Genomic DNA, 26,986 nt, shown 5'->3' on the forward strand with positions numbered 1-26,986 from the left:
ATGAGGACGGGATAGGAGGTCGGGATATGACAAAAATATATGAGGAAGGGATATGAAGTCAAAAGCTTCCTCCACAACAAGGATTAGGAAGGAAAAACCGGGCAATGCCGGGTACTCAGCTAGTGATATATTAAAAAAATGTTTTTTTGTTGGATCTGACGGGTACGCTTTTAGGTAGGCCATCAATATTATTCCATTCTTGAGACCCCCACTGATTAGTTAAGTGGCCAAGGAAGGTGACCAAGTAAGAGCTTCTTCCCCTTCTTAGACCCATAAATTTAGGGCACTACTGCATGGCCCGGCATTTTGTGGAAATGCGCACCAGTCTCTAAGATCAGCGCTCATATGAAGGGTCTGTTATAGGGCTCAGCCATGGTGTGGGAAAGGCTGCGTGAACATTTGCTGGATTTTTGTTGCAGCCGTTTGTTAAGTATTTGTCAGCTGCACATCCCTATCACACATCATGATGGCTTTATAGCAAGTCAAAACTAAATCTGTCAGTAAACAAGTGTAGTCCCCTTGGATGGGAACTATACTTACCTAGTCCCGTCTTCAGCTGTAATCTTGCCCCCTCAGTGTGATTAACAGCCCCTCATTGACGCTCTGTTCCCAAAGAAGAGGGAGCAGAGCTATGATGCGGGCTATGCCTGGGGTGTCATTCACACTAAGAGGGTGTGGCTACAGCCAGAGAAGACTGGACTAGGTAAGTATAGCTCCAATCCAGGGGGACTACTTATGGGCCAAGCTGGAAACACTTTCTAACATCATATCCTCAACATCCCCGCTGGCAGGAAAGTCTTCCAAGGATGGTGAGGAAGAATATTTTACCATATATAATGCGTTGCCATGTGTTATATATGGTAAAATCTGATGACAGGTTCCCTTTAAACAGCTGTTGGCGCAGACCTAATGTCAGTCATGAGCACGAAGTAGTGCACTTCACTCCCCAGCTTTCTGTGATCTTTGTCACACTGCTCCATTATAAGTCTATGGGGCAGTGAGACAATGATCGCTGAGAGCTGGAAAGTAGAGGGCACTACTGCGTGCTTATCTCTGTTCATTCTGCTGATTGTGGGGAGGATAAGATGTCTGATCGCGATCTCTGTGCTGCACCCGTCGTTCGTTTAGAGCGTTGGGTTCAGCGTTGGAGGCTCGTGATGTCATGACCGTGCACCGCTCGTGATGTCACGGCCATGCCCCCTCAATGCAAGTCTATGGGAGGGGGCGTCACGCCCCCTCCCATAGACTTGCATTGAGGGGGCATGGCTGTGACATCACGAGCCTCCGCCCCGCATCACCAGTCATCTGGCACGGAACGAAGTTCGCTCTGTGCACTGGATGTCTGGGGTGCCAAAGCCCAGATGGCAGCGGGCCTCCTGGATTCAGACATCTTATTCCCTATCCTTTTGGATAGGGGATAAGATGGCTAGGGGCAGAGTACCCCTTCAAACCCCTATCGTGTCCCTACTAAATGAATCCAGTGGAAGGCTAAATACCCTGATGAGGCTGATGCCAATTGCCCTATACTAGAGGGAAAAAATCCTTCCCTCCTCCAAATATGGGAATCAGCTTAAATCCCTGGATTTTGTCCCTTTTTAAAGGGGTATTCCAGGAAAAAAAACTTTTTGAGAGAGAGATATATATATATCTCAATTGGCTCCATAAAGTTATACAGATTTGTAAATTAGTTCTATTAAAAAATCTTAATCCTTCCAATAATTATCAGCTGCTGAAGTTCAGTTGTTCTTTTCTGTCTGGCAACAGTGCTCTCTGCTGACATCTGTTTGTCTCGGGAACTGCACAGAGTAGAAGAGGTTTGCTATGGGGATTTGCTTCTACTCTGGACAGTTCCCAAGACAGGTGTCATCAGAGAGCACTTAGACAGAAAAGAACAATTCAACTTCAGCCGCTCATAAGTACTGAAAGGATTAAGATTTTTTAATAGAAGTAATTTACAAATCTGTTTAACTTTCTGGAGCCAGTTGAGAGATAGATAGATATAGATATAGATACATATATATATATATATATATATATATATATATATATATATAATATATATATATATATATGATAGAAAAGTTTTTTTTTCTTGGATAACCGCTTTAAATCTAGGACATGTAAAAATATTTTTAAAGTTACAGTGACACTGTAAGGATTAGGATAGGCCATCAACTTCTGTATTCTGGAGATATTTGTATGTAAATTTATTTCAAATGCCAAGTGAACTCACAATAGCCATTCTACTTTAATTTCACAGGCACAGGCCAAAGCAAATGCAAAGACCTATGAATTCCGTAGTGACAGCGCACGTGGTTTAAGAGTCCCCTATCCAGGGCATCCTCCTCAAGACATGCAGTCTAGGCCCAGAGAAGGGTTGAGGAGCGTTCCTACCTCTTCCCAGGAGAGTAGTGAAACTCAAGTAGAAATCTTTAAGGAAAGATTGGTAAGCTCAGATGTCCGAGAACATTATCCCTTAAAGATTAAAAAGAAAAAAAAAAGTCACCACGCAAAACTCCTTCACAAAGCCAATGTTCAGTCCTTGAGAATGTCACCGGCCAACCATACAGGTCAGACTGATCCGGTGACTAATTCTGCCAAAGCAGACGACTCCAGACCGCTAGAGTATCATTCCGCACATGGCGTCATCCAGATTGCAAGGCGACAAAACTTAGACTTGGGATCTTCAAGTCAAATCGAACATTGTTTCCTACCTAAGGAACACGGACTTGTGCAAACCACACAACATGGACTCGGAAAGTCAAGTAGCGACATCTCTGTACATAGGACAAAGAACAAGGGCGACCTCTTCAAAGATGCTGTTATTCCTAGAACTAAGATCAGCTCAGAATGCCCGGCACAGGTGTCTGACTTCTACAGCGAAGCACTATTAACGCACGGGAGGAAGCCTTCCCTTATTGCTCGTATTCCCGTTGCCAGGATTTTTGGAGAGCCAGAAGAAGAACCATGGAGGCCCCCAGTGGACAACTTGGAGAAAGTAGTAGTGACAGATGTGACTTCTAACTTTCTGACTGTGACTATAAAAGAAAGCAACACAGACCAAGGCTTTTTTAAGGATAAACGATAAGTGTTTGTAAATAATATGCAAGTAAATACAGTGTTTAATAACCTGTTCATGTTTTATGTTTTGGTGATAAAAAAAAAAAAAAAGTTAAATTCTATATATTTGTTAGTTCCAATCAAAATATCCACTTATTTTGATGCTTTTTTCCGTTTTTCCTGTGCATCTGTCTAAAACCTGGCTCAGGTAGCCTTGAGTTCCAGTACACGCCTGTCTGTCTATTTATACTTGTGTAGGTTTTTTGTTTGTGATTTTTTTTGTTTTACTTTTAAAATTATAGGACAAATATACAATAATTTACCAAGTTCAGGGCACCATGTGACCAATTGTACAATTTCAACTAGAGAAGCGATCAATGGGTTCTAGAATTTAGAATCCTTTGCTTTCTTTGGGAGAGAGTCTTGACTGTGAAAGATCATAAATCCTCCAGACTCAATGGACCCATCCTTACATAGTTGTCAAGCTCCCTATTCCCCAGATGCATGCTCAGCTCAAGTGAGAGTGAATGTGTTCTGCGATGGGGAGAGTGGAATAATCTACCACAGACACATATGGTCCCCTAAGAACAAAAATGTTGAGCGTCAAAGTTCAGCACGTCCAATTCTTCTGTTGTCGGACATCATCTGTTGGGGAGTGTATAGAATTCCCCAATTCACATTAGACTGTCTGCTGGTCCCACCAAAATACCAATTTTGAACAGCTTATCTCTAAGGGCATTTATCAACCAACCATCAATTGTTTTCATTTGTTACAAACAGCTTTCTTAAAAGGGCTAAACCCATCCAGGAGATTTATGGCATATTTTTGGCATATCCACATAAATGTCTGATAAATGTGGTTCCTATCTCTGGTACCAGCACCTATCTTGATTTCGAGGGTCCCCCTCGAGGTGGTCAGGAAGCCAAAAAGACTAAATAGTTCTTAAAAACAACTTGATAACCCCTTAGAAGTTAATGTGAGTTGCATAAACAATGTAGGTTTACATATACAACGTGAATCGAGACCAGGTCAGAGGAGGCCAGGGACCCTCTATCTCCTGATAGATGCAGGCGCCACCTCTGGGACCCTCAACTATCATGTGGTTATGTCATAAATGTCCCAGATGGGAATAACCCTTTAATGTACAGTGGATAAAAAGTCTTTCATAATGTCAGTTCTGGTTATGGTCAAAATGAGACAGAGCTAAATAATGTCAAAACTTTTTTTTTTACCTTTTACTCCGCTGCTCAACGTTTGGAACAAAGTCTTCCAAATAGCCCTGCCCCCTCACGATGTCACGCCCCCTCCCATAGACTTGCATTGAGGGGGCATGGTGTGACATTATGAGGGTCGGGGCTATGACATCACAAGCTCCCATCCTCGCTCCAGTATTCGGAACAGCTTGTTCCAAACGCTGAACAGCGGAGTACCCCTTTAATGTGACCTATAACATAACATTTAATGTTTGTAAAACAAACTGAAATCTTTTTTTTTTTTGGGGGGGGGGGGGAGAAAAAATAACACGCTTTAACCTGGTTGCATAAGTGTGCACAAGAAAAAATGTATATATGTTGTCCCTACCAGGGACTGAGGTGCCTTCTAAAATGTAACTTTTAATGGTGTATTTTAAAAAAATACCGATCCACACCCACTTATAACTGGGGATATAGCTGGGTTCAGAATGAACCAATCACATTCTCACAAACTCATGTTAATTAGAAGTCATTACACACCGGCCATTATTTACAGTTACTCTGAGTAATCACAAATAATGTTCAGCTGTTCTAGTAAGATTTTCCTGACATCTGCTTTAGTTGCAGCTCAGCAAAGGCCATGGTCAACAGAGAGCTTCCAGAGCATCAAAGGGATGAAAGATATTAGACAGGAGAAGGGTACAAAAGAATTTCAGAGCATCAGATATACCATGGAACTCAGTGAATACAGTCATCATCAAGTGGAGAAAATATGGTACAACATTACCAAGAACTGAATATCCAAACGAAATTGATGAAAAGAAGAGAACTGGTCATGGAGGCTTCCAAGAGGCCTACTGCAATAATAAAAGAACTGCAGGGATTTCTGGCAAGTACTGGCTGTGTGCTTAATGTAACAACAATCTCCTGTATTCTTTATATGAATGGGGTAGGGTGGCAAGAAGCCTGAAGCCTTTTCTTACAAAAAAAAAAAACATCCAAGTCCAGCTGAACTTCGTGAAAACAAATATCAGGTCCCTCAAAAGCATGTGGAAAAGTGTGTTATTGTCTGCTGAATTCTGGATTGAACTTTTTTACTGTAATTCCAGAAGGTATGTTTGGCTCAACAACAACACTGCACGTCGCCCAAAGACCACCATACCGACAGTAAAGCATGGTGGTGGCAGTATCAGGCTTTGGGGCTGTTTTTCTTTAACTGGAACCAAGGCCGTAGGGGTGGATGAAATTATGAACAGTTCAAAATCGGAGGCAATTTTTGCAGAAAACCTTCAGGCGTCCATTAGAAAGCTGATGAAGAGAAAATTCTCCTTTCAGCACGATAATGACCCAAAACGCATCCAAATCCTCAAAAGCTTCACCAGAAGAAGTTTCATGTTGTGGAACGGCCCAGACCTTAATCTAATTAAACATCTATGGGGTCATCTGAAGAGGGCTATACACAGGAGATTTCCTCAGAATCTGACAGATTTGGAGCAAGGTAGAGTGGGCAAATATTGCCATGTCAAGATTCGTCGTGTTCCTACCCAAAAAGGCAAATCACTGTAATGAAATTAAAGGTGCTTTAACAAAGTTAATGTAAGGGTGTGCTCACTTATGCAAACAGCTTACTGCGAGTTCCTTTTTCTCCCCCCCCACCACCTTTTCAAAGATTTTAGCTTGTGTTGCAATCGAATTGTTCACGCTCTAGGTCACATTAAAGGGTTGCTCTGCCCCTAGACATCTTATCCCCTATCCAAAGTATTGGGCATAAGATGTCTGATCGCTGGGGACCCCCGCAATCTGTCATTTAGCACCCACCTTTGTGAGCTCTCTGCAGCGCTGGAGGCTCAGAGTATGCAGCAGGACGACCACGGGGCTGGAGTATTGTGACATCACGACTCCGCCCCCGTGTGACGTCATCACGCTGCACGCTCAGAGCCTCCAGTGCTGCGGAGAGCTCGCAAAGGTGGGTTCTGAATGACAGATTGCGGGGGTCCCCAGCGGCGGGACCCCCATGAGCAGACATCTTATCCCCTATCCAAAGGATAGGGGATAAGCTGTATTAGGGCTGGAGTACCCCTTTTTGTAAATGACTTCTATTAAAAAATCTTTACCCTTCCAGTACTTATTAGCAGCTGTATGCTACAGAGGAAATTCTTTTCTTTTTGAATTTCTTTTTTGTCTTGTCCACAGTGCTCTCTGCTGACACCTGATGCCCGTATCAGGAACTGTCCAGAGCAGGGGAAAATCCTCATAGCAAACCTATGCTGCTCTGCACAGTTCCTGACATGGACAAGACAAAAAAGAAATTCAAAAAGCAAAGATTTTCCTCTGTAGTAAACAGCTGCTAAGAAGTACTGGAAGGATAAAGATTTTTTAATAGAAGTCATTTACAAATCTGTTTAACTTTCTGGCACCAGTTCATGTAAAAATATGTTTTCCACTGGAGTAAGTACCCCTTTAAAGGTGGAAATGGTTCTGAGATGATTTATCTTTGTCTCATTCTAGAACATCACAAGAATCAGGCATTTAAAAGGGTGTGTAGACTTTTTATAGCCTCTGTAAGACATACTCAAAAGTTAATTTAATTTAAAAAAAAATGTATGGGATCTCGAGGTCCCTTGGCAAAGGATGCATTTAAATTATTAGTATTGGGGTAGAGCTAAATAATATTTTTGTACCCCTATTGATCTACTCACCCTCTTACCCCCCACAGGAACTTTTTGTTACCCCTTTTTTCTTTTTGCACTTTAAAACAAAAAAAAGTATGAATTCATGTACAGAATGTTTGCAACAACAAAAAAAATACCTATGTGTAATTCTTGACCTGGTCATTTTTCTATTAGTGTTTTACACCTGTATAAATGTAACCATATAGATATTATACATATAGATGCTAATTATTAAATCATTATTACACTTATTAACTGCAATGATGTGCAATGGGGCGATTCTAATACTAGCTGTGAAATCGGGTATCTACGAAAAACAATAACTTTTAAGAGAAATACAGAGAATATGTCTTTTACACTACTTTGTTGTTGTTTTTATATTTGTACAGTTGGTTATTAAAAGGACACTAAACATTCAGTCTATTCTATCTCTATTTACTGTGCCGTTAAATGCTATCTATTGGTACCTGGGTGTAGCCATTTCAGGTTAAAGGGGTACTCCGTAGATCAGCGTTTGGAACAAACTGTTCCGAACATTGGCGCCGGGAGCTTGTGACGTCAGCCCCGCCCCTTCATGATGTCACGCCCCGCCCATTCAATGCAAATCTATGGGAGGGGGCGTGGCATCTGCCACGCCCCTCCCATAGACTTGCATTGAGGGGCGGGGCGTGGCATCACTTGCTCCCGGCTCCAATGTTCGGAACAGTTTGTTCCAAACGCTGAGCAGCGGAGTACCCCTTTAAGGAGAATGTCGGAAGGAAGGTACAGGAATAATGTCTGCCCTTTATGATCCTGTGTATTCCCTGATTTAGGAACCTGCAGAAGCTTTTATATACATAAGGGATGCACCGATACTTTTTGTTCAAGTACTCACTGATACCAACTACTGATACTTCATTTGAAAGGGAAACTAACTGTAGCATCACCCACACTATTGGTACTGCCCGTTTTGTACCGGAGATGCTGATCAAAATGGTGTTCTATGTCAGCCCTCCCTGTGGTATACTGCTATATAGTCACACATAGGATACTGCCATTTCTGTGGCACACCACCACTGTACAGACCAGCCCCTGTCTATATGAACCCCCATTGGCTCCCTGTACATCACTGACAAGCAGGGCAACAGCTAAAAAACATGCTACCTCCAAACATGCTCCAGACCCTCTCTTTCCTTTTTCAGACTGTCCCCACCAGACCCCTCTGCTCCTCCCTTATAGACTCCTGTCCCCCTTTACAAACCTCTCTTTTCCTCCCAGATCCCCATGTTCTCTTTACAGTCTCTTCTGTTCCCCCTCTAGACCCCTCTGTTACTATTGGGATGGCATAGGCCTGCTGGGTCATATATTTTCTCCTATACCACACTTCTGCCGGTAGAGCAGTGGAGGCGGAGTACCAAAGTGTGCACTGTCAGACGCTGTTAAACTAACATGGTTACCGGCGCATTGAATGCACAGCACAGTTCTCCTCCTACTCGACTTCTCTCAGCTCCTGTTCGGTGGGCAGCCAAAACAGGGATGATGTAGAAAAAGAGAGGAAAAAGAAAAAGGAGGGCAGCGCCTCGTGTAATCCTGTGGATGCAGTAAATAGGGGGTGATCTTCTAGATCAGGGACCCTCACCTAGTAGGTCGAGATATATGAGCATATCACCTCTATATTAAGGGTATCCCAGGGATTGCAGGCCGTAGGAGCTTGACCGGGAGCCGTGGCAGCAGTTTCCAGTATTAAACGTGATAAAAGAAAAGAATTCCAAGCGAAGGCGCTATCCCATAAATTCAGAAATGACTAATGTATTAACATAACCGTACTTTATTGGGTTAAAAGACAGTCAGCAAATACATCCATAGCAGGACGCGTTTCGGGTATAATATTACCCTTTTTCAATTGCACATCTGCAATTGAAAAAGGGTATTATACCCGAAACGCGTCCTGCTATGGATGTATTTGCTGACTGTCTTTTAACCCAATAAAGTACGGTCATGTTAATACATGAGTCATTTCTGACTTCATGGGATAGCGCCTTCTCTTGGAGTTTATTTATTTATTTCTTTTAAAACAGGGATGAGTCCATACTGAGCCACTGCACTGAGCCCCGCTCTCTTCTTGTATCCTGTCCTGTGATGCCCGTTCAGGTATTAGAAAAGGGATGGTGGACATTTGCACTAGTACTTGGGCAATTTTCCCACTATCGGCACCGATGCCAATACTGGAATTGATATTGGGACATATATAATAATATACATATGTGAGCTTGTAGCAACATCACTTACCGTATATAAGGCCCCATTTACACCTCCTTTTTTGGTTTTTATTGCCAGTATACATCAAGATACAACAAGTAATGCTGACATATACCACTGCAGCCCCATTGACTTTACTGGACCAAATGTAGGCTACTAGCAACTTGGTCCATTTCCCAAATATATATCATTTATATGTAATTTAAAGCTTGGTCTACCATGGAAAAGGACCGTACGTAGTCACTAGTGGTCCATTTAAGGAAGTCTTCGGCCCTATTTTCTGCCAAGAATTGCAGACACCGTTAGATAGCTGTTAGGGAAGTGATGGCTAATGTTATTGAGCCATAGCGCCAAAACCTTAACACTAAATCAACTTATCTCAAAGTGTGAACCCTGCAATTAAACCTGAATACTGAGGATTTATATAGAAAAATTCCTCATACAACTTTCTGAACTAATAAAGTGTCATAGAAGAAAAATGGGGACTGCTGGGTTTTGATCAGGGTTGAGTCCTCTTCACCCCCCTTTAATTCACCGATGATATATGACGTCATGAGCTCCCGGCGCCGGCTCCAGCGTTCAGAACAGTTTATTCCAAACGCTGAGCAGCGGAGTACCCCTTTAACCTTAGCTGATGACTTAACATCATTTGATCCATTAAATCTATTAATACATTTATCTTGTTTTTTTTTGCCTTTGTGAGAAAATGTAAAGCATTTGATTCATATTTAAGAAAGCCTTTTGAGGTGATTTCCTATGTTGAAACCTAGGATCTGTAAAAGGTGGAGCAGTTAAGACCCACACAAATCTCCAGACTGGATCTGTCCATAACTCGCATCTCTGATCTGAAAGACACTGTGCATAAAAACATAAAATCTGACCGGTTCCCTCAAACTTATTGGGGGAGATTTATCAAAACCTGTCCAGAGGAAAAGTTTATGAGTTGCCCATAGCAACCAATCAGATCGCTACTTTCATTTTTATAAAAGGCCTCTGAAAAATGAAAGAAGGGATCCGATTAGCTGCTATGGGCAACTCAGCAACTTTTCCTCTGAACAGGTTTTGATGAATCTCCCCCATTATGTATACATTTCAGTGAGCTCCGGACAGCAATAAGCCATATATATGTATATATAATATAAAATTATTAGGAAAATAAGACAGCATTGGGGCTTGACCTCTGTGCAGGTGGTTGTTGCTCCTGCCAGCCCAGGATCAAAGTACCCCAACTCCAAAAATCACAGCACCAGCTAGACTCCTATACTAATACAGACCTCACACCAGACTCCAAATCTAATACAGACCTCACACCAGACTCCTATACTAATACAGACCTCACACCAGACTCCTAAACTAATACAGACCTCACACCAGACTCCTAATCTAATACAGACCTCACATCAGACTCCTAATCTAATACAGACCTCACACCAGACTCCTAATCTAATACAGAACCACACATCAGACTCCTAATCTAATACAGACCTCACACCAGACTCCTAATCTAATAGACATCACATCAGACTCCTAATCTAATACAGACCTCACATCAGACTCCTAATCTAATACAGACCTCACACCAGACTCCTAATCTAATACAGACCTCACACCAGACTCCATATCTAATACAGACCTCACACCAGACTCCATATCTAATACAGACCTCACACCAGACTCCTAATCTAATAAAGACCTCACACCAGACTCCATATCTAATACAGACCTCACATCAGACTCCTAATCTAATACAGACCTCACACCAGACTCCTAATCTAATACAGACCTCACACCAGACTCCATATCTAATACAGACCTCACATCAGACTCCTAATCTAATACAGACCTCACATCAGACTCCTAATCTAATACAGACCTCACACCAGACTCCTAAACTAATACAGACCTCACACCAGACTCCTAAACTAATACAGACCTCACACCAGACTCCTAAACTAATACAGACCTCACACCAGACTCCTAATCTAATAGAGAACTCACACCAGATTCCTAATCTAATACAGACCTCACACCAGACTCCTAATCTAATACAGACCTCACACCAGACTCCATATCTAATACAGACCTCACATCAGACTCCTAATCTAATACAGACCTCACATCAGACTCCTAATCTAATACAGACCTCACATCAGACTCCTAATCTAATACAGACCTCACACCAGACTCCTAAACTAATACAGACCTCACACCAGACTCCTAAACTAATACAGACCTCACACCAGACTCCTAATCTAATAGAGAACTCACACCAGACTCCTAATCTAATACAGACCTCACACCAGACTCCCAAACTAATACAGACCTCACATCAGACTCCTAATCTAATAGAGAACTCACACCAGACTCCTAAACTAATACAGACCTCACACCAGACTCCTAAACTAATACAGACCTCACACCAGACTCCTAAACTAATACAGACCTCACACCAGACTCCTAAACTAATACAGACCTCACACCAGACTCCTAAACTAATACAGACCTCACACCAGACTCCTAAACTAATACAGACCTCACATCAGACTCCTAAACTAATACAGACCTCACACCAGACTCCTAAACTAATACAGACCTCACACCAGACTCCTAAACTAATACAGATCTCACACCAGACTCCTAATCTAATAGAGAACTCACACCAGACTCCTAATCTAATACAGACCTCACACCAGACTCCTAAACTAATACAGACCTCACACCAGACTCCTAATCTAATACAGACCCACACTAGACTCAGACTCCTAATCTAATACAGACCTCACATCAGACTCCTAATCTAATACAGACCTCACACCAGACTCCTAATCTAATACAGAACCACACATCAGACTCCTAATCTAATACAGACCTCACACCAGACTCCTAATCTAATAGACATCACATCAGACTCCTAAACTAATACAGACCTCACATCAGACTCCTAATCTAATACAGACCTCACACCAGACTCCTAATCTAATACAGACCTCACACCAGACTCCTAAACTAATACAGACCTCACATCAGACTCCTAATCTAATAGAGAACTCACACCAGACTCCTAATCTAATACAGACCTCACACCAGACTCCCAAACTAATACAGACCTCACATCAGACTCCTAATCTAATAGAGAACTCACACCAGACTCCTAAACTAATACAGACCTCACACCAGACTCCTAAACTAATACAGACCTCACACCAGACTCCTAAACTAATACAGACCTCACACCAGACTCCATATCTAATACAGACCTCACATCAGACTCCTAATCTAATACAGACCTCACATCAGACTCCTAATCTAATACAGACCTCACACCAGACTCCTAAACTAATACAGACCTCACACCAGACTCCTAAACTAATACAGACCTCACACCAGACTCCTAAACTAATACAGACTTCACACCAGACTCCTAAACTAATACAGACCTCACACCAGACCCCTAAACTAATACAGACCTCACACCAGACTCCTAAACTAATACAGACCTCACACCAGACTCCTAAACTAATACAGACCTCACATCAGACTCCTAATCTAATAGAGAACTCACACCAGACTCCTAATCTAATACAGACCTCACACCAGACTCCTAAACTAATACAGACCTCACATCAGACTCCTAATCTAATAGAGAACTCACACCAGACTCCTAAACTAATACAGACCTCACACCAGACTCCTAAACTAATACAGACCTCACACCAGACTCCTAAACTAATACAGACCTCACACCAGACTCCTAAACTAATACAGACCTCACACCAGACTCCTAAACTAATACAGACCTCACATCAGACTCCTAATCTAATAGAGAACTCACACCAGACTCCTAATCTAATACAGACCTCACACCAGACTCCTAAACTAATACAGACCCACACCAGACCCCTAAACTAATACAGACCTCACACCAGACTCCTAAACTAATACAGACCTCACACCAGACTCCTAAACTAATACAGACCTCACATCAGACTCCTAATCTAATAGAGAACTCACACCAGACTCCTATACTAATACAGACTTCACACCAGACTCCTAATCTAATAGAGAACTCACACCAGACTCCTATACTAATACAGACCTCACACCAGACTCCTAAACTAATACAGACCTCACACCAGACTCCTAATCTAATAGAGACTTCACACCAGACTCCTAATCTAATAGAGAACTCACACCAGACTCCTAAACTAATACAGACCTCACACCAGACTCTCCCAAATTCTTGCTGTCTGAGACTCACATAGCCCCTAACTGCAGCATCAGCACACCCAGTAGTTGTAATGACGGGTACACTCATCTGATCACTCAGAGGGGGTATATAAACCTTCATATCTCAGGAATGGGGTGGGGGTGAATTCTTAAAATGCCAAGACCGCTAGAATGAGGGCACCCTAAGCCTAATAACAAGTTTGTAGCACCTCAAGGAATGGCTTTTAGGGAGTTGTACCTCTTGGCATTACACTTTTAGGAGTTGTAGGGCAACAAGGTGGATATTTGGGAATATTTGGGAATGACTGTTTTAACATGGGAGCCTAGAGGTGGTAGATGCCATTGTATGGGATAATAACATTACATTAATAGATAATTCAAACATCATCAGCACCACACTGGCCCAGATTATCCATCTGCCTATAACAACCAATCACAGCCTTCATTTACCAGAGCTGAGCTATGATTGGTTGTTATGGAATAAATATACCCTTTTGGTTTCAGGCATATCTGGGCTATGATGGTTTAGTGTCGTCAGTGCCGCCCTCTGTCATATCCTCTGTAGTTTTGTGAGACATCTACAAGCTGCAAGAGAGAAGTGTGAGTGTGAACATGGGGTTATATTCAGCAGCGAGGAGAATTGCAAGAGACACTTGGGAACAATAGAAGACGTGTTGGATGCGACTAGCATACTTCTTCGGGTCTCATATTATTTTAGATTTGTAACTTGCAATAGATATTTGTTATAAGCATAAACTGTTTAATAATAAAAAATGTATTTAACAGCAGAGGGCAGTGTTGAGTCACTAGATATTAAAATAAATAAATCGGTCAAAACATAACTTTGCATATGTTTGCTATGGGGATTTTCTCCTGCTCTGGACAGTTCCTAAAATGGACAGCAGAAGTCAGCAGAGAGCACTGTGGTCATGACATCAGAGGAAATGCATTTCTTTTTTGGATTTCTCTTTAGGATACAGCCCCTAAAAAGTACTGGATGGATTAAGATTTATTAATAGAAGTGATTTACAAATCTGTTTAACTTTCTGACACCAGTTGATTTAAAAAAAAAAAAAGTTTTCCATGGGAGTATGGCCGTCACGCCCCCTCCCATAGACTTGCATTGAGGGGGCGGGGCGCGACGTCAGGCGGAGTCGTGACGTCACGATATTCCGTCCCGGTGGTCGGGAGGCATAACACTGAGAGCCTCCAGCACTTCCTGCAGTGCTTACAGGTGGGTTCTGCATGCTAGATTGCGGGGGTCCCCAGCAGCGGGACCCCCGCGATGAGACATCTTATCCCCTATCCTTTGGCAATGATGTCGGTGTGTGCTATGTTCACAGCTAGTGATATTGCGCAAACATACTATACATAGAAATGTGCATCCCTAGCGGCGTGAGTGAGGCTAAAAAATGTATTTTTTATATTAAACATATATGCATCTTTTTTGGGAGCCCCCTGCTGTTGCCTGTTATTTATTTATTTAGGTGTTTGTTTGTTTTTTTTTGGGGGGGGGGGGGGGGGGGTAGGCCGCAATGTTTTGGGTAGGAGTAGTTTTTTTTAAATTAAATTGTTTATTTAATAATTTTTCATCATAACATGGGAAAGTAAAAGACATGTACAATGGACATAATCGGGATGTAATTACATAATGCAAGTACATAGAAAAAGAACATCGTACATAGAAAGAGGAGAAGGAGTCAAATAAAATGGGGAAGGTCAAAAAGAAATTGCGAAGGAAAACTGAAGGACATGAAGAGATGTCCTGATGAAACAGTGTCCAAATAGTAATATCAATAAATGGAGACAAATGGAAATGTCGTATAATAGACAACTAAAACCATTGAAGGTCTAAATGGGGTATAGCACTAAGCAATACTTTAGGGAAGTTTTGAGAAATTGGGTCCCCACTGGAGGCTATAACAATAAAGAGAAAAGAAAAGAAAATAAGAAAGGAGAGAAAGGAAAGAAGAGAGAGTAGGGTCTCGCATGGTCAAAGCAAAAAAAAAAAAAATTAAAATCGTTGTTAGCTGGTTACCGATCATTTAGAGAGTCATCATATTCCTCCCAAGACCTCCATATCCTCTGAAAAATGTGCGGGTAGGAGTAGTTTTAAGTATTCCGGAGAATAATGAACAGTACAGATGAGCCCAGAGTCTTGCTAAGAAGTATGGCCAAAGTAAGACTCGCCAAACTTTAGAACTTTTCCAGGTTTGGCTTGTGCAATGGCGCTATGATAGGAGAAGAGATGAGGTACACATAGCGTTTTGGGGCCACGTCAGTTTAGGATAATGAAGTAGGAACACGGAAACACGGAGATGATGTCAGGTAAGCCCAGAATACTTTGCAGCTAGCAGCAAGATCACATGACCGCTGGTTAGCCAGTCATTGCTTACTTTATGTTACATACAGCCCCCAGGCCAATGAGGAAACAGCAGGAAGGGGGGGGGGGGGTTAGGAGACTTGACACCTGGATAAAACCCTATACACAACAAAGCATTGTGAAGTGGGCTGACCTCAGTGACCCACATTACAATACAAAGCAAGTTGAGCAAAGAAGTGGGCTGTATTTTAACATAAATCACGTTCATGATGATGTCGTTTTGGACAGTCCATGGAAACCAGGTGAGGTGGAGGGGACATGTTCAAAGCAGGAGAGTAGTAGTACTGTTAGCGAAGAAGAGTGGAGCAGAGGTAGGGCCGGTACACCTGCCAAATGTAACCGATGTAGGCCTGCTGGTATGATCAGCTCAGGAACAGGCGTCATTTCTGCTGCCGCTTCTGTAGGCTCAAAAAAACCTTCCAGCCTAAAAAGCTGTTTCCTACTTAATATTTTGAAACATCAATCCTTTTGCAACTCTGCAGAGAGTAAAATATGGCCAGGGCCCGAGTTAAGGAATTACATTTAACCACATGTAACGACACCACAAGTCCTGATTACAAGTATTACTAGTTCACCACTGCCTGCTGTCCACTGGCTACAGCTGCCACTATTCCCTCACTGCCCGCTGACAATAACAGCCATATTATTTGCATAAGGGAAAGATTGAGTACTGGATAGCTACACTCTCTGACGCTCAGTATGAAGCCAGAATGGGGGAATTTTTTTATCGCCTTATGAGAAGGAGGCCAAATTGGATTTTTATAGGGACCAGCTACGCAGCCAGCTTGCCACGGCTTTCCAGCAGCAAACAACTGCGGAACAGGGTCCACTCTCTACTCCCGGCTGAGACAACGCTCCACTTTCTGACAGCACTACCCCTGCAAGAGGCAGGAGCAGCAGCATCTTCACATTGGAGTACATGATGATGAAGATTTCATTCCAACCTGACATGAATCGTCACCAAAGGGATGTACTGCTACTACCAGCCAGGCCTACACATACCCAACCTGCCATGATCCCCCTAAAAAGGGATGATTTTTTAAACAAGCATTTAAACAAGTGTGTTTTAAAACAAGCGGTTAGTTACCATGAGTTACCGTATGTCGCCATAAATTTGACATTAACTTAGCCTTAAAACCACTTTAAAACTACTTGAATACATTCTTAGGTGACCCTAGCAGTGTTAGATGGGGCATTAAAGCTCTTAAAGGGGTATTCCGGCTTTATACATCTTATCCCCTATCCAAAGGATAGGGGATAAGATGTATGATTGCAGGGGTCTCGCCGCTGGGGACCCCTGCGATCTCGGTGCAGCCTCTGGCATTCTGAAGTTACGCCATGCCCCCTGCAATCATACATCTTATTTCTATCCTTTGGATAGGGGATAAGATGTATAAAGCCGGAATACCCCTTCAAGCAGTGCTATACATGTGTTTTGAGGCTTCTTTCATTGCCGATTCTTGTAGAACTTGGCACGAAACCAAACTTTTTCAATAAAGTTTTGCAAGCCTGGTGAACCGCACGTTTAAAAAGCTGGCTCAACTGTACCGAACAGTGTCATTTAAAGGGGTACTCCGCCCCTAGACATCTTATCCCCTATCCAAAGGATAGGGGATAAGATGTCAGATCACCGCGGTCCCGCTGCTGGGGACCCCCCGGGGATCCCCGCTGCGGCACTACGCTATCATTACAGCACAGAGCCAGTAATGACGGGCGATACGGGGGACGGAGCAGCGTGACGTCATGGCTCCGCCCCTTGTGACATCACGGTCTGTCCCCTTAATGCAAATCTATGGGAGGGGGCGTGACGACCCCTCCCATAGACAGGTATTGAAAGGGGCGGGACGTGATGTCACGAGGGGCGGAGCCGTGACGTAACGATGCTCCGTCCCCCGTATCGCCCGTCATTACTGGCTCTGTGCTGTAATGATAGCGTAGTGCCGCAGCGGGGATCCCAGGGCTCCCCACCAGCGGGACCCCGGCGATCTGACATCTTATCCCCTATTCTTTGGATAGGGGATAAGATGTCTAGGGGCGGAGTAACCCTTTCATAGGTAGACAACCTTTTCCTATGTCTTCGTACTACACAGTACACACTATACAATAGACATATTATTAACTATGTCTAGCTATTAACTCTCTTCTGCTGCCACGTTGTATTTTCGAGTTTTTGCAGTTATATTTCACCTTGGCACAAAACACGACAAAGTTCTACCTTAAATACTTAATGTTCTTTACTTGTAACCGACTCTGCAACTTTTTAACTATCTGACACTTGCACAATTTTTTATCAGGACATTGACCTAGAGTATAAGGTTAAAACTAAATAGACTAAAATAGATCTAAGGCTGGGTTCACACTAGGTTTTTCAACTACGGTTCCCGCATACGTTTTCTATCAAAAACCGTATGGGGAAAAAACGGATGGAACAGTATGGGAAAAAGTAAACCGTATGGGTTTTTAAACAGTATACTGTTTTTAAAAGTGCATACTGTTCCGTCCGTTTTTGTAGGAAAAAAACCCATACGTTTTTGAAAATTTTGTCCATTTTTAATGGGAGGGGTCTTGGGTGGGGACTTTAGGATTCAAATGCGCATGTGCAAAGTAAAAACGTATACGTTTTTCCCGTATGGAACCGTATACATGTGCATTTCCCATTGACGTCCATGTTAAAAAAACGTATGCGGTTGCAGTACGGTTTTTAAACCGGAATCAAAACCGTGGTTGACCACGATTTTGTCTCCGGTTTAAAAACCGTACTGCAACTGCATACGTTTTTTTAAACATGGACGTCAATTGGAAACGCACATGTATACGGTTCCATACGGGGAAAACGTATACGTTTTTACTTTGCACATGCGCTTTTGAATCCTGAAGTCCCCACCCAAGACCCCTCCCATTAAAAATGGACAAAATTTTCAAAAACGTATGGGTTTTTTTTCTACGAAAACTGACGGAACTGTATGCACTTTTAAAAACAGTATACTGTTTAAAAACCCATAAGGTTTACTTTTTCCCATACTGTTCAATCCGTTTTTTCCCCATACGGTTTTTGATAGAAAACGTATGCGGGAACCGTAGTTGAAAAACGTAGTGTGAACCCAGCCTCACCCTGGTATAATGTTACATCATCCTTTATCCCTAAAATGCAAACTGGTATGCAGAGTTGTCTCATGAAGAGTTTTATAAGGCCATGGACCTGTACGAAACATGTTGTATGGTCAGAGAATAGATACAGATGACCTGATACAAAGCTTTATCTTACAGGGGTATTCAAGGAAAAACATTTTTTTTTTGTTGATATCAACTGGCTCCAGAAAGTGAAACAGATTTGTAAATTACTTATATTAAAAAAAATCTTAATCCTTCCAATAATTATCAACTGCTGAAGTTGAGTTGTTCTTTTCTGTCTGACAACAGTGCTCTCTGTTGACATCTTTGCTTGTCTCGGGAACTGCACAGAGTAGAAGAGGTTTGCTATGGGGATTTGTTTCTACTCTGGACAGTTCCCGACACAGGTGTCGTCAGAGAGCACTTAGACAGAAAAGAACAACTGAACTTCAGCAGCTCATAAGTACTGAAAGGGTTTAGATTTTTTAATAGAAGTCATTTACTAATCTGTTTAACTTTCTGGAGCCAGTTGATATGTATGTATATATATATATATATATATATATATATATATATATATATATATATATATATATGTAAGTTTTTTTCTGGATAACCCCTTTAAAGGAGAAGTGTAAAGGAAGAAAAATTATCCCCTATCCAATGGATAGGAGATAAGTTTTATAGTACGCGGGGGGGAAGTCGGAGCGCTGGGGCCCCCCGCGATCTCCTGTTTGGAGCCCCATCTCTCCTTCACAGCAGCACGTCATCACCCCTCCTGCCCAAAGCGGGGGCCGCCACACCCCCTCTATACAGCTCTATTGGCAATCTTTGACTCTCCTAAAAAGCTATATAGAGGGGGCGTGACGCGCTGCTGTGGAGGAGAGCCGGGGCTCCAAACATCAGATCAAGGGGGGGGGGGGGCCCAGCACTCGGACCCCCCCCCCCCCCCCCCCCGCAACCTAAAACTTATCCCCTATCCTTTGGATAGGGGATATGTTTTTCCATGATACTTCTTTAATGTGTTTCGAAGGATACATATATATAAGCAATAAAGTCACTTAGAAGGCGCACATTAAATAATGGTATCTTTTAGAAACTGACGGTCCGGATCCCAATAAATTTCAGGAGACAAATTAGGTTAAATGGCCACTGTCATTACGGAAAGCTTTTGACACGTCCTAGTGACATGTTTAAAGTTTGGATCTGTGGGGTCTAAGTGTTCAGACCTCCGACGATCAGGGGAACGAGCCGGAAGAGGTTCGCACTGAGCATGTTCTCTCCCGGCTCCGTGTCACGTGATCAAGACAAACTCGCCACGTAAGTCTATGAGCAGATGGAGGAGTCATTTTATAATTACATCACTAGTCGGGCGTTCAAAGGAGCCTGTCTGCTCCAATAGGTGGAGCAACCGCTGGGTGGGAGATCATTCTGCAAGGAATTGGAAGTTTTGCAACTGCTGAAGACACTCTGGCTACAAAACACTGGTCTGTGGTATGGAAGGCAGCTCAGGTGTGTTTCAATGGGTAGGTTGGCTGATATGTAGAAGAGAGAAAAGTGACCTCACAGTTACAAACAAGGAATCATGGGACTTGTAGTTAGAGGGAGGGAACTCCAACAGGAAATAGCCAGTTCACAAAAATATAGCTACAGCATCATGGTGGACTCAGAACATAGCCATTTAGTGTTATGTTGTGAGTCCACCATAACACTGTGGATAGCTTTTTGTGAACTGGTATTTCCTGTCTGAGATTTTTTTTTATTTTTTACTACAAATCCCATAATTCCATTTTCCTCCCTCCCACACATCAGCCACCCCACCCATTGAAACATGAATGAGTTGCAGATCTGTGGTTTTCAATCAGGGTGCCTACAGCTGTTGCATTAGTTGCAGATTGATCTCTCTCCCACCAAGCGATCGCTCCACCCATTGAGGCAGACAGGCTCCCGGTCATCAGCTGACTAGTGAGTCAGGTCTCGGCCACATTGCAAGCTGGGAAAAATCTGAGACAACAGTCATTTTGTATGCTGTTAAAAATAAACATTGGGTTGAAAATCACAGAAGAATTGTGAGAAAACCGTCACACACAGGTACAGACACTATATTATGAACTACACTAACTTTACAGCCCCTGTAGCATAGTCAAATAAGAAAAAAATCCTGGCATACCCCCGTCACTTTTTGCAGTGGTCATAATTTTATATTGTGTGATATGTCCCACAATTTGTCACAAAACCCTAAATTTGGGGCAAATCTACACCAGCCTAAACTTAGCTTACCAAACTGTCTGTGAACAGCATTTCTATAGTTTTTCATAGAATTTTATTTAGTTTTTCATTGAATTTTCTCAGTTGTCACAACATTGTAAAAGAGTAGAAAACATGCACTTATCAAGCGCCAAAAAGGTAACAGAAATAGACAACAAAGAGTAATCCAATTATAGGGATATAGTCCCTCCCATTATTAAAATTAAGTTCACTCCCATATGACTGATTCCTGAATTTTTAGACAAAATATAAACTTTAAGACTATCTCTGAAATATCTCAGGGATATCAAGAAAGTGTAAAAAGGTGTGTGATCAACCAAGACTTTGAAACATTGCAGCTTCAATTATGGCCATTAGATGGCAGCAGAGGTGATATTGCTAAAATGGGAATTTTACTTTTCAGCTGCTACAAAGCAAATTGGGAGCAAATCCACCATAATATCTGCTTGTGTTCAGTTGTGTTCAAACACTGGATTTGTGTACGGAAATGTGAAAAATGCACTGTGGTTTTACCATAAATTACTACAGTAAATATAACCACAACATAACCGTAATGGACTTAAAATATCAGTATTGCTTTTGGCTAAACTATACCACAAACATTGGACCTGAGGAAGGCACCCTTGAGTGCCGAAATGCGTTCACGGCCAGACCACGCCGGCACCGCCACACAGACAGGACCCCCATCAGCACACTTTTAAAGGCACCTAACCCAAAAAGTGTACTGTCAAATTGGACCTGAGGAAGGCAACCTTGAGTGCCGAAACGCGCTGTCCGTATTTCTCAATAAAATATTTGTTGTCCTGTGCCGGCCTGTGTATGCTTCATTGTGTGCAACCCTGAGCAGCGCCTCCAAGCCTTTTCCCAATTCACTCTCACTAGGAAAAGAAAAAGGTACTGTATGACATGCGAAGCCCAACCTAGTACTGCTCCTATGACAAGAAGAGTCCAATAACATTTTGGAGTGAAGTCCCAGAATTTAGCCAAAGGAGCATTTGTAAGGTCAGGCCCTGAAGCCAGTACTGGGTCCACTTCTTTTCAATATGTTTATTAATGACCTTGTAGAGGAATTACAAAGTAGAATTTCAATATTTGCAGATGACACTAAACTGGGTAAGGTAATCACCACAGAGGAGGATAACATAATATTACAGAGGGATCAGGGAAACTGGAGGCTTGGGCACAGATATGGCAAATAAAATTTAATGTGGATAAATGGAAGGTTATGCACTGGGGCCATAAAAACAAAATGTACAATCATGTGCTAAATATTATGACACTAGGTCAAACTTCTACCAAAAAGAACTTGGGGGTACTGGTGGCCAGTAAACTCAACTTTAGTGATCAGTGCCAGGCAGCTGCTGCCAAGGATAATAAAGTCATGGGATGTATCAAGGCTGGAGAAAGGGACATAGTTTTGTCTCTGTATAAATCATTAGTCAGACCACATATGGAGTATTGTGTACAATTCTGGGCTCCTGTATATAAGAAGGACATGGCTGAACTGGAGAGGGTACAGAGGAGGAGGACAAAGATAATAGTATAGGAGGATTACAGGACCAAGGTTATCAGGATTGGGGTTATTTAGTTTGGAGAAAAGACGTCTTAGGGGGATCTGATCACAATGTACAAATATATGAATGGACAGTACAGAGATCTTTCTAGTGATCTTTTAACCTTTGTACACCCTGAGTCCGCTCCCTTTCTATTAGCCCTCATACCGGCCCGGGAAAAATAAAAAAAGTTATAGGGGTCAGAAGATGACAATTTTAAACGTATTAATTTTTGTGCATGTAGTTATGAGTTTTTTCCAGAAGTAATACAAAATCAAACCTATATAAGTAGGGGATCATTTTAATCATATGGAGCTACAGAATAAAATGTGTCTTTTTTACCGAAAAATGTACTGTGTAGAAACAGAAGCCTTTTTTTCCCCATTTCGCCATAGATTTTTGGGTAAAATGACTGATGTCATTACAAAGTAGAATTAGTGGCACAAAAAATAAGCCCTCATATGGATTTTTAGGTGCAAAATTGACAGAATAATGATTTTTTTTAAAGGTAAGGAGGAAAAAACAAAAGTGCAAATGGAAAACCCTGAGTCCTTAAGGGGTTAATACCTAGGATGGTAACCATGACAAGGGGGCATCCTCTACATCTAGAGAAAAGGAGGTTTCACCATCATCACAGACAGAGATTCTTTACTGTAACAGCAGTGAGACTATGGAACTCTCTGCCACATGATGTTGTGATGTCTGACTTAAAGGGGTTATCCAGGAAAAAAAACTTTATATATATATATCTCAACTGGCTCCAGAAAGTTAAACAGATTTGTAAATTATGTTAAAAGAAAATGGGACTCAAAGGTCAAAGATATTTGGTTTAAAATAATAATTGATATTTATTAATATAGAATAATAATAGATTATATAGGGAATGTACAGGGCCCTTATACTCCCCTAAATAATTTTAATGAATACAAAATTATAAGATGTAATAAAAACAACAATAAATATATTAACTGTAAAAATATTCTGCGACTTGAGCCTGTAATATCAATATAGCAATCTAATAATCAATATAATTATGTGGAACAACAATTCTCAATGCAAATGTTCATTCAATTGTTCCTGTTCTCAGTGATCTTCAATATAAGGCAGATACAATGTAGCAGCTACAGATATACAGTTAATCAATTGATGTAATTATAATGTATCTATCCAGACAGTGATAACTCGATCCAACAGATGCAATGTAGTTGATTGATAGTGTTGCTCGCGAATATTCGCAATTCGAATATTATCTGCGAATATCGCATATTTGCGAATTCGCGAATTTCGCGAATATAGCACTATATATTCGTAATTACGAATATTCGTTTTTTTTTTTTTTCTTCACAGTACACATCACAGTGATCACCCCTCTCTGCTTCCAGCTCGTGTGGTGTAAAGAAGGCTGTAATACTACTATGTGAGACTGGCATGCGAAAATTCGCATATGCTAATTTTCGCATATGCAAATTTTCGCGCGTGTTAATTTTGTATATGCCAATATTCACTTATGTTAATTTTCGCATACGCGAATTTTCGCATATGCGAAAATAAAACGAGGATATAACGAATATGCGAATATATGACGAATATTCGTCCATATATTCGCGAATATTCGCAAATTCGAATATGGCCTATGCCGCTCAACACTATTGATTGGCAGTTACTCAAGATCACTCCTTATAGATCTCTGTGTATATCACACATTAAAATGTCATATTGAATCAGCCAATTTGCAATATGCTCCATGAAATGCTCATTACTCCTGGGGTACCACGGATCTCCCTTATGTGTAGTCCTGTGGGCCGGCTGTATAGGATCTTTTGCCCGGTGTTTTGCCTCAGTCAGGGATAGCGCTGCTGGAGTCTCGGCCAACTCCTAGGATAGCAGCGCTTGGTGGTGGGCACCGTTTGGGGGGACTGCAGCGCTGTCAAGCGGAGTCCCTTAGTCGGACCAGCTGGGAATGGTGGCGGTCAGCAGACACAAAGTCCTTATTGTAGATGGCTCAATCGGCTTCTTACTTGTAATTAATGTAGCGGCTGTATGCGGTATGCAAAGTGAATAACCCGGCGGTGTTCTTCGTGCACAGGTCGCGCGCTTGGGAGATGGCGCACTGTAATAGATGTCTTGGATCTGTCGGATGATCACTGTTAATGTCAGGCAAGTGTTCTATATTGTCAGGCTCAATATCGCATATTTATGATCGCTGGACGCGTTTCAAAACCATCCTCGTTTTTTTGTTCAGCAGCAGAACGTCAAGGATGGTTTTGAAACGCGTCCAGCGATCATAAATATGCGATATTGAGCCTGACAATATAGAACACTTGCCTGACATTAACAGTGATCATCCGACAGATCCAAGACATCTATTACAGTGCGCCATCTCCCAAGCGCGCGACCTGTGCACGAAGAACACCGCCGGGTTATTCACTTTGCATACCGCCGCTACATTAATTACAAGTAAGAAGCCGATTGAGCCATCTACAATAAGGACTTTGTGTCTGCTGACCGCCACCATTCCCAGCTGGTCCGACTAAGGGACTCCGCTTGACAGCGCTGCAGTCCCCCCAAACGGTGCCCACCACCAAGTGCTGCTATCCTAGGAGTTGGCCGAGACTCCAGCAGTGCGATCCCTGACTGAGGCAAAACACCGGGCAAAAGATCCTATACAGCCGGCCCACAGGACTACGCATAAGGGAGATCCGTGGTACCCCGGGAGTGGTGAGCATTTTATGGAGTTTATTGCAAATTGGCTGATTCAATATGACATTTTAATGTGTGATATACACAGAGATCTATAAGGAGTGATCTTGAGTGACTGTCAATCAACTACATTGCATCTGTTGGATCGAGTTATCACTGTCTGGATAGATACATTATAATTACATCAATTGATTAACTGTATATCTGTAGCTGCTACATTGTATCTGCCTTATATTGAAGATCACTGAGAACAGGAACAATTGAATGAACATTTGCATTGAGAATTGTTGTTCCACATAATTATATTGATTATTAGATTGCTATATTGATATTACAGGCTCAAGTCGCAGAATATTTTTACAGTTAATATATTTATTGTTGTTTTTATTACATCTTATAATTTTGTATTAATTAAAATTATTTAGGGGAGTATAAGGGCCCTGTACATTCCCTATATAATCTATTATTATTCTATATTAATAAATATCAATTATTATTTCAAACCAAATATCTTTGACCTTTGAGCCCCATTTTCTTTTAACATATTTTCCCTATTTTTTACACCTTGGGTGTAGGTTTGTGTTGGGTTGCTCGGGTCTTCAGTGATGGTCAGACAGACAGGAGCCTCTCCATTGTATCTATATTAGATTTGTAAATTACTTCTATTAAAAAATCTTAATCCTTTCAGTACTTATGAGCTTCTGAAGTTAAGGTTGTTCTTTTCTGTCTAAGTGCTCTCTGATGACACCTGTCTCGGGAACCGCCCAGTTTAGAAGCAAATCCCCATAGCAAACCTCTTCTAAACTGGGTGGTTCCCGAGACAGGTGTCATCAGAGATTACTTAGACAGAAAAGAACAACCTAAAAAATAGTTTTTTCCTGGATAACCCCTTTAATAAAAAAAAGTTCAGGGGGGTCGTGGATGATTTTCTGGAAAAATATAATAGTACAGGTTATGGATACTAGATTTATGTGGATAGAACATTGATCCAGGGATTTATTCTGATTGCCAGCTGGGACGAATGCATACGTCCAATAGCAGGAAGAGGTTAAACTGGTCAAAAGTAACTGATGATATTTTCCTGCATATGAGACATTTCTCACAAGTGCCAATTTAGTCCCGGATTCTTCACAACCTGGTCCTGATTGCTATCTGCTGTATACCTGATTCCTATTCCCCTGTGAGGTGGGCGCCAATGGATATTACTGAGAGTATTGGATGTTTATGATTCATTGATGCCTATAATAGAGTTGTGCCTATCTGCTTGTGCAGTCTAGGGAGGCATCACAGGTTCAAATTAAGTAATCTTATTGTGAATGACCTGATACCATCTTATCTATATACATGTGTCATCTTTCACCGTAATCTTGTCTGTAATGGTGATGGCTGACAAGTTACCTGTACAGGACAGGAAATATCAGCTTATTATAGGTCAAAAATGATAAAAACAAAAATGTGGCATTCACCATACTGGTTCATGTTTCTTCTTTAATACGAAATATAAGCAGTAATACAAACAAGCAGGGGAGAGGGTGATTAATTTGTTTGGCGGTGTAATGATCTGAGGCTATGATTGTTTC

The 26,986-nt window shown here is 41.8% G+C and overlaps 1 protein-coding gene across 3 annotated transcripts in view; it reads left to right on the plus strand.

Annotated features, from left to right (window-relative positions):
• CBX8 (chromobox 8) overlaps window positions 1-7,344 on the plus strand; it is a 36,137-nt gene extending 28,793 nt beyond the window's left edge. For all 3 annotated transcript variants that reach the window (XM_056549925.1, XM_056549926.1, XM_056549924.1), the window contains exon 5: window positions 2,261-7,344. In XM_056549925.1, the coding sequence (XP_056405900.1) occupies window positions 2,261-3,088 (828 nt within the window). In that variant the 3' untranslated portion in view covers window positions 3,089-7,344. The remainder of the gene's footprint in view (window positions 1-2,260) is intronic.
• Window positions 7,345-26,986: the final 19,642 nt, after the last annotated feature.

Source organism: Hyla sarda, chromosome 13 (assembly GCF_029499605.1).
Source record: "Hyla sarda isolate aHylSar1 chromosome 13, aHylSar1.hap1, whole genome shotgun sequence".
NCBI lineage: Eukaryota > Metazoa > Chordata > Amphibia > Anura > Hylidae > Hyla > Hyla sarda.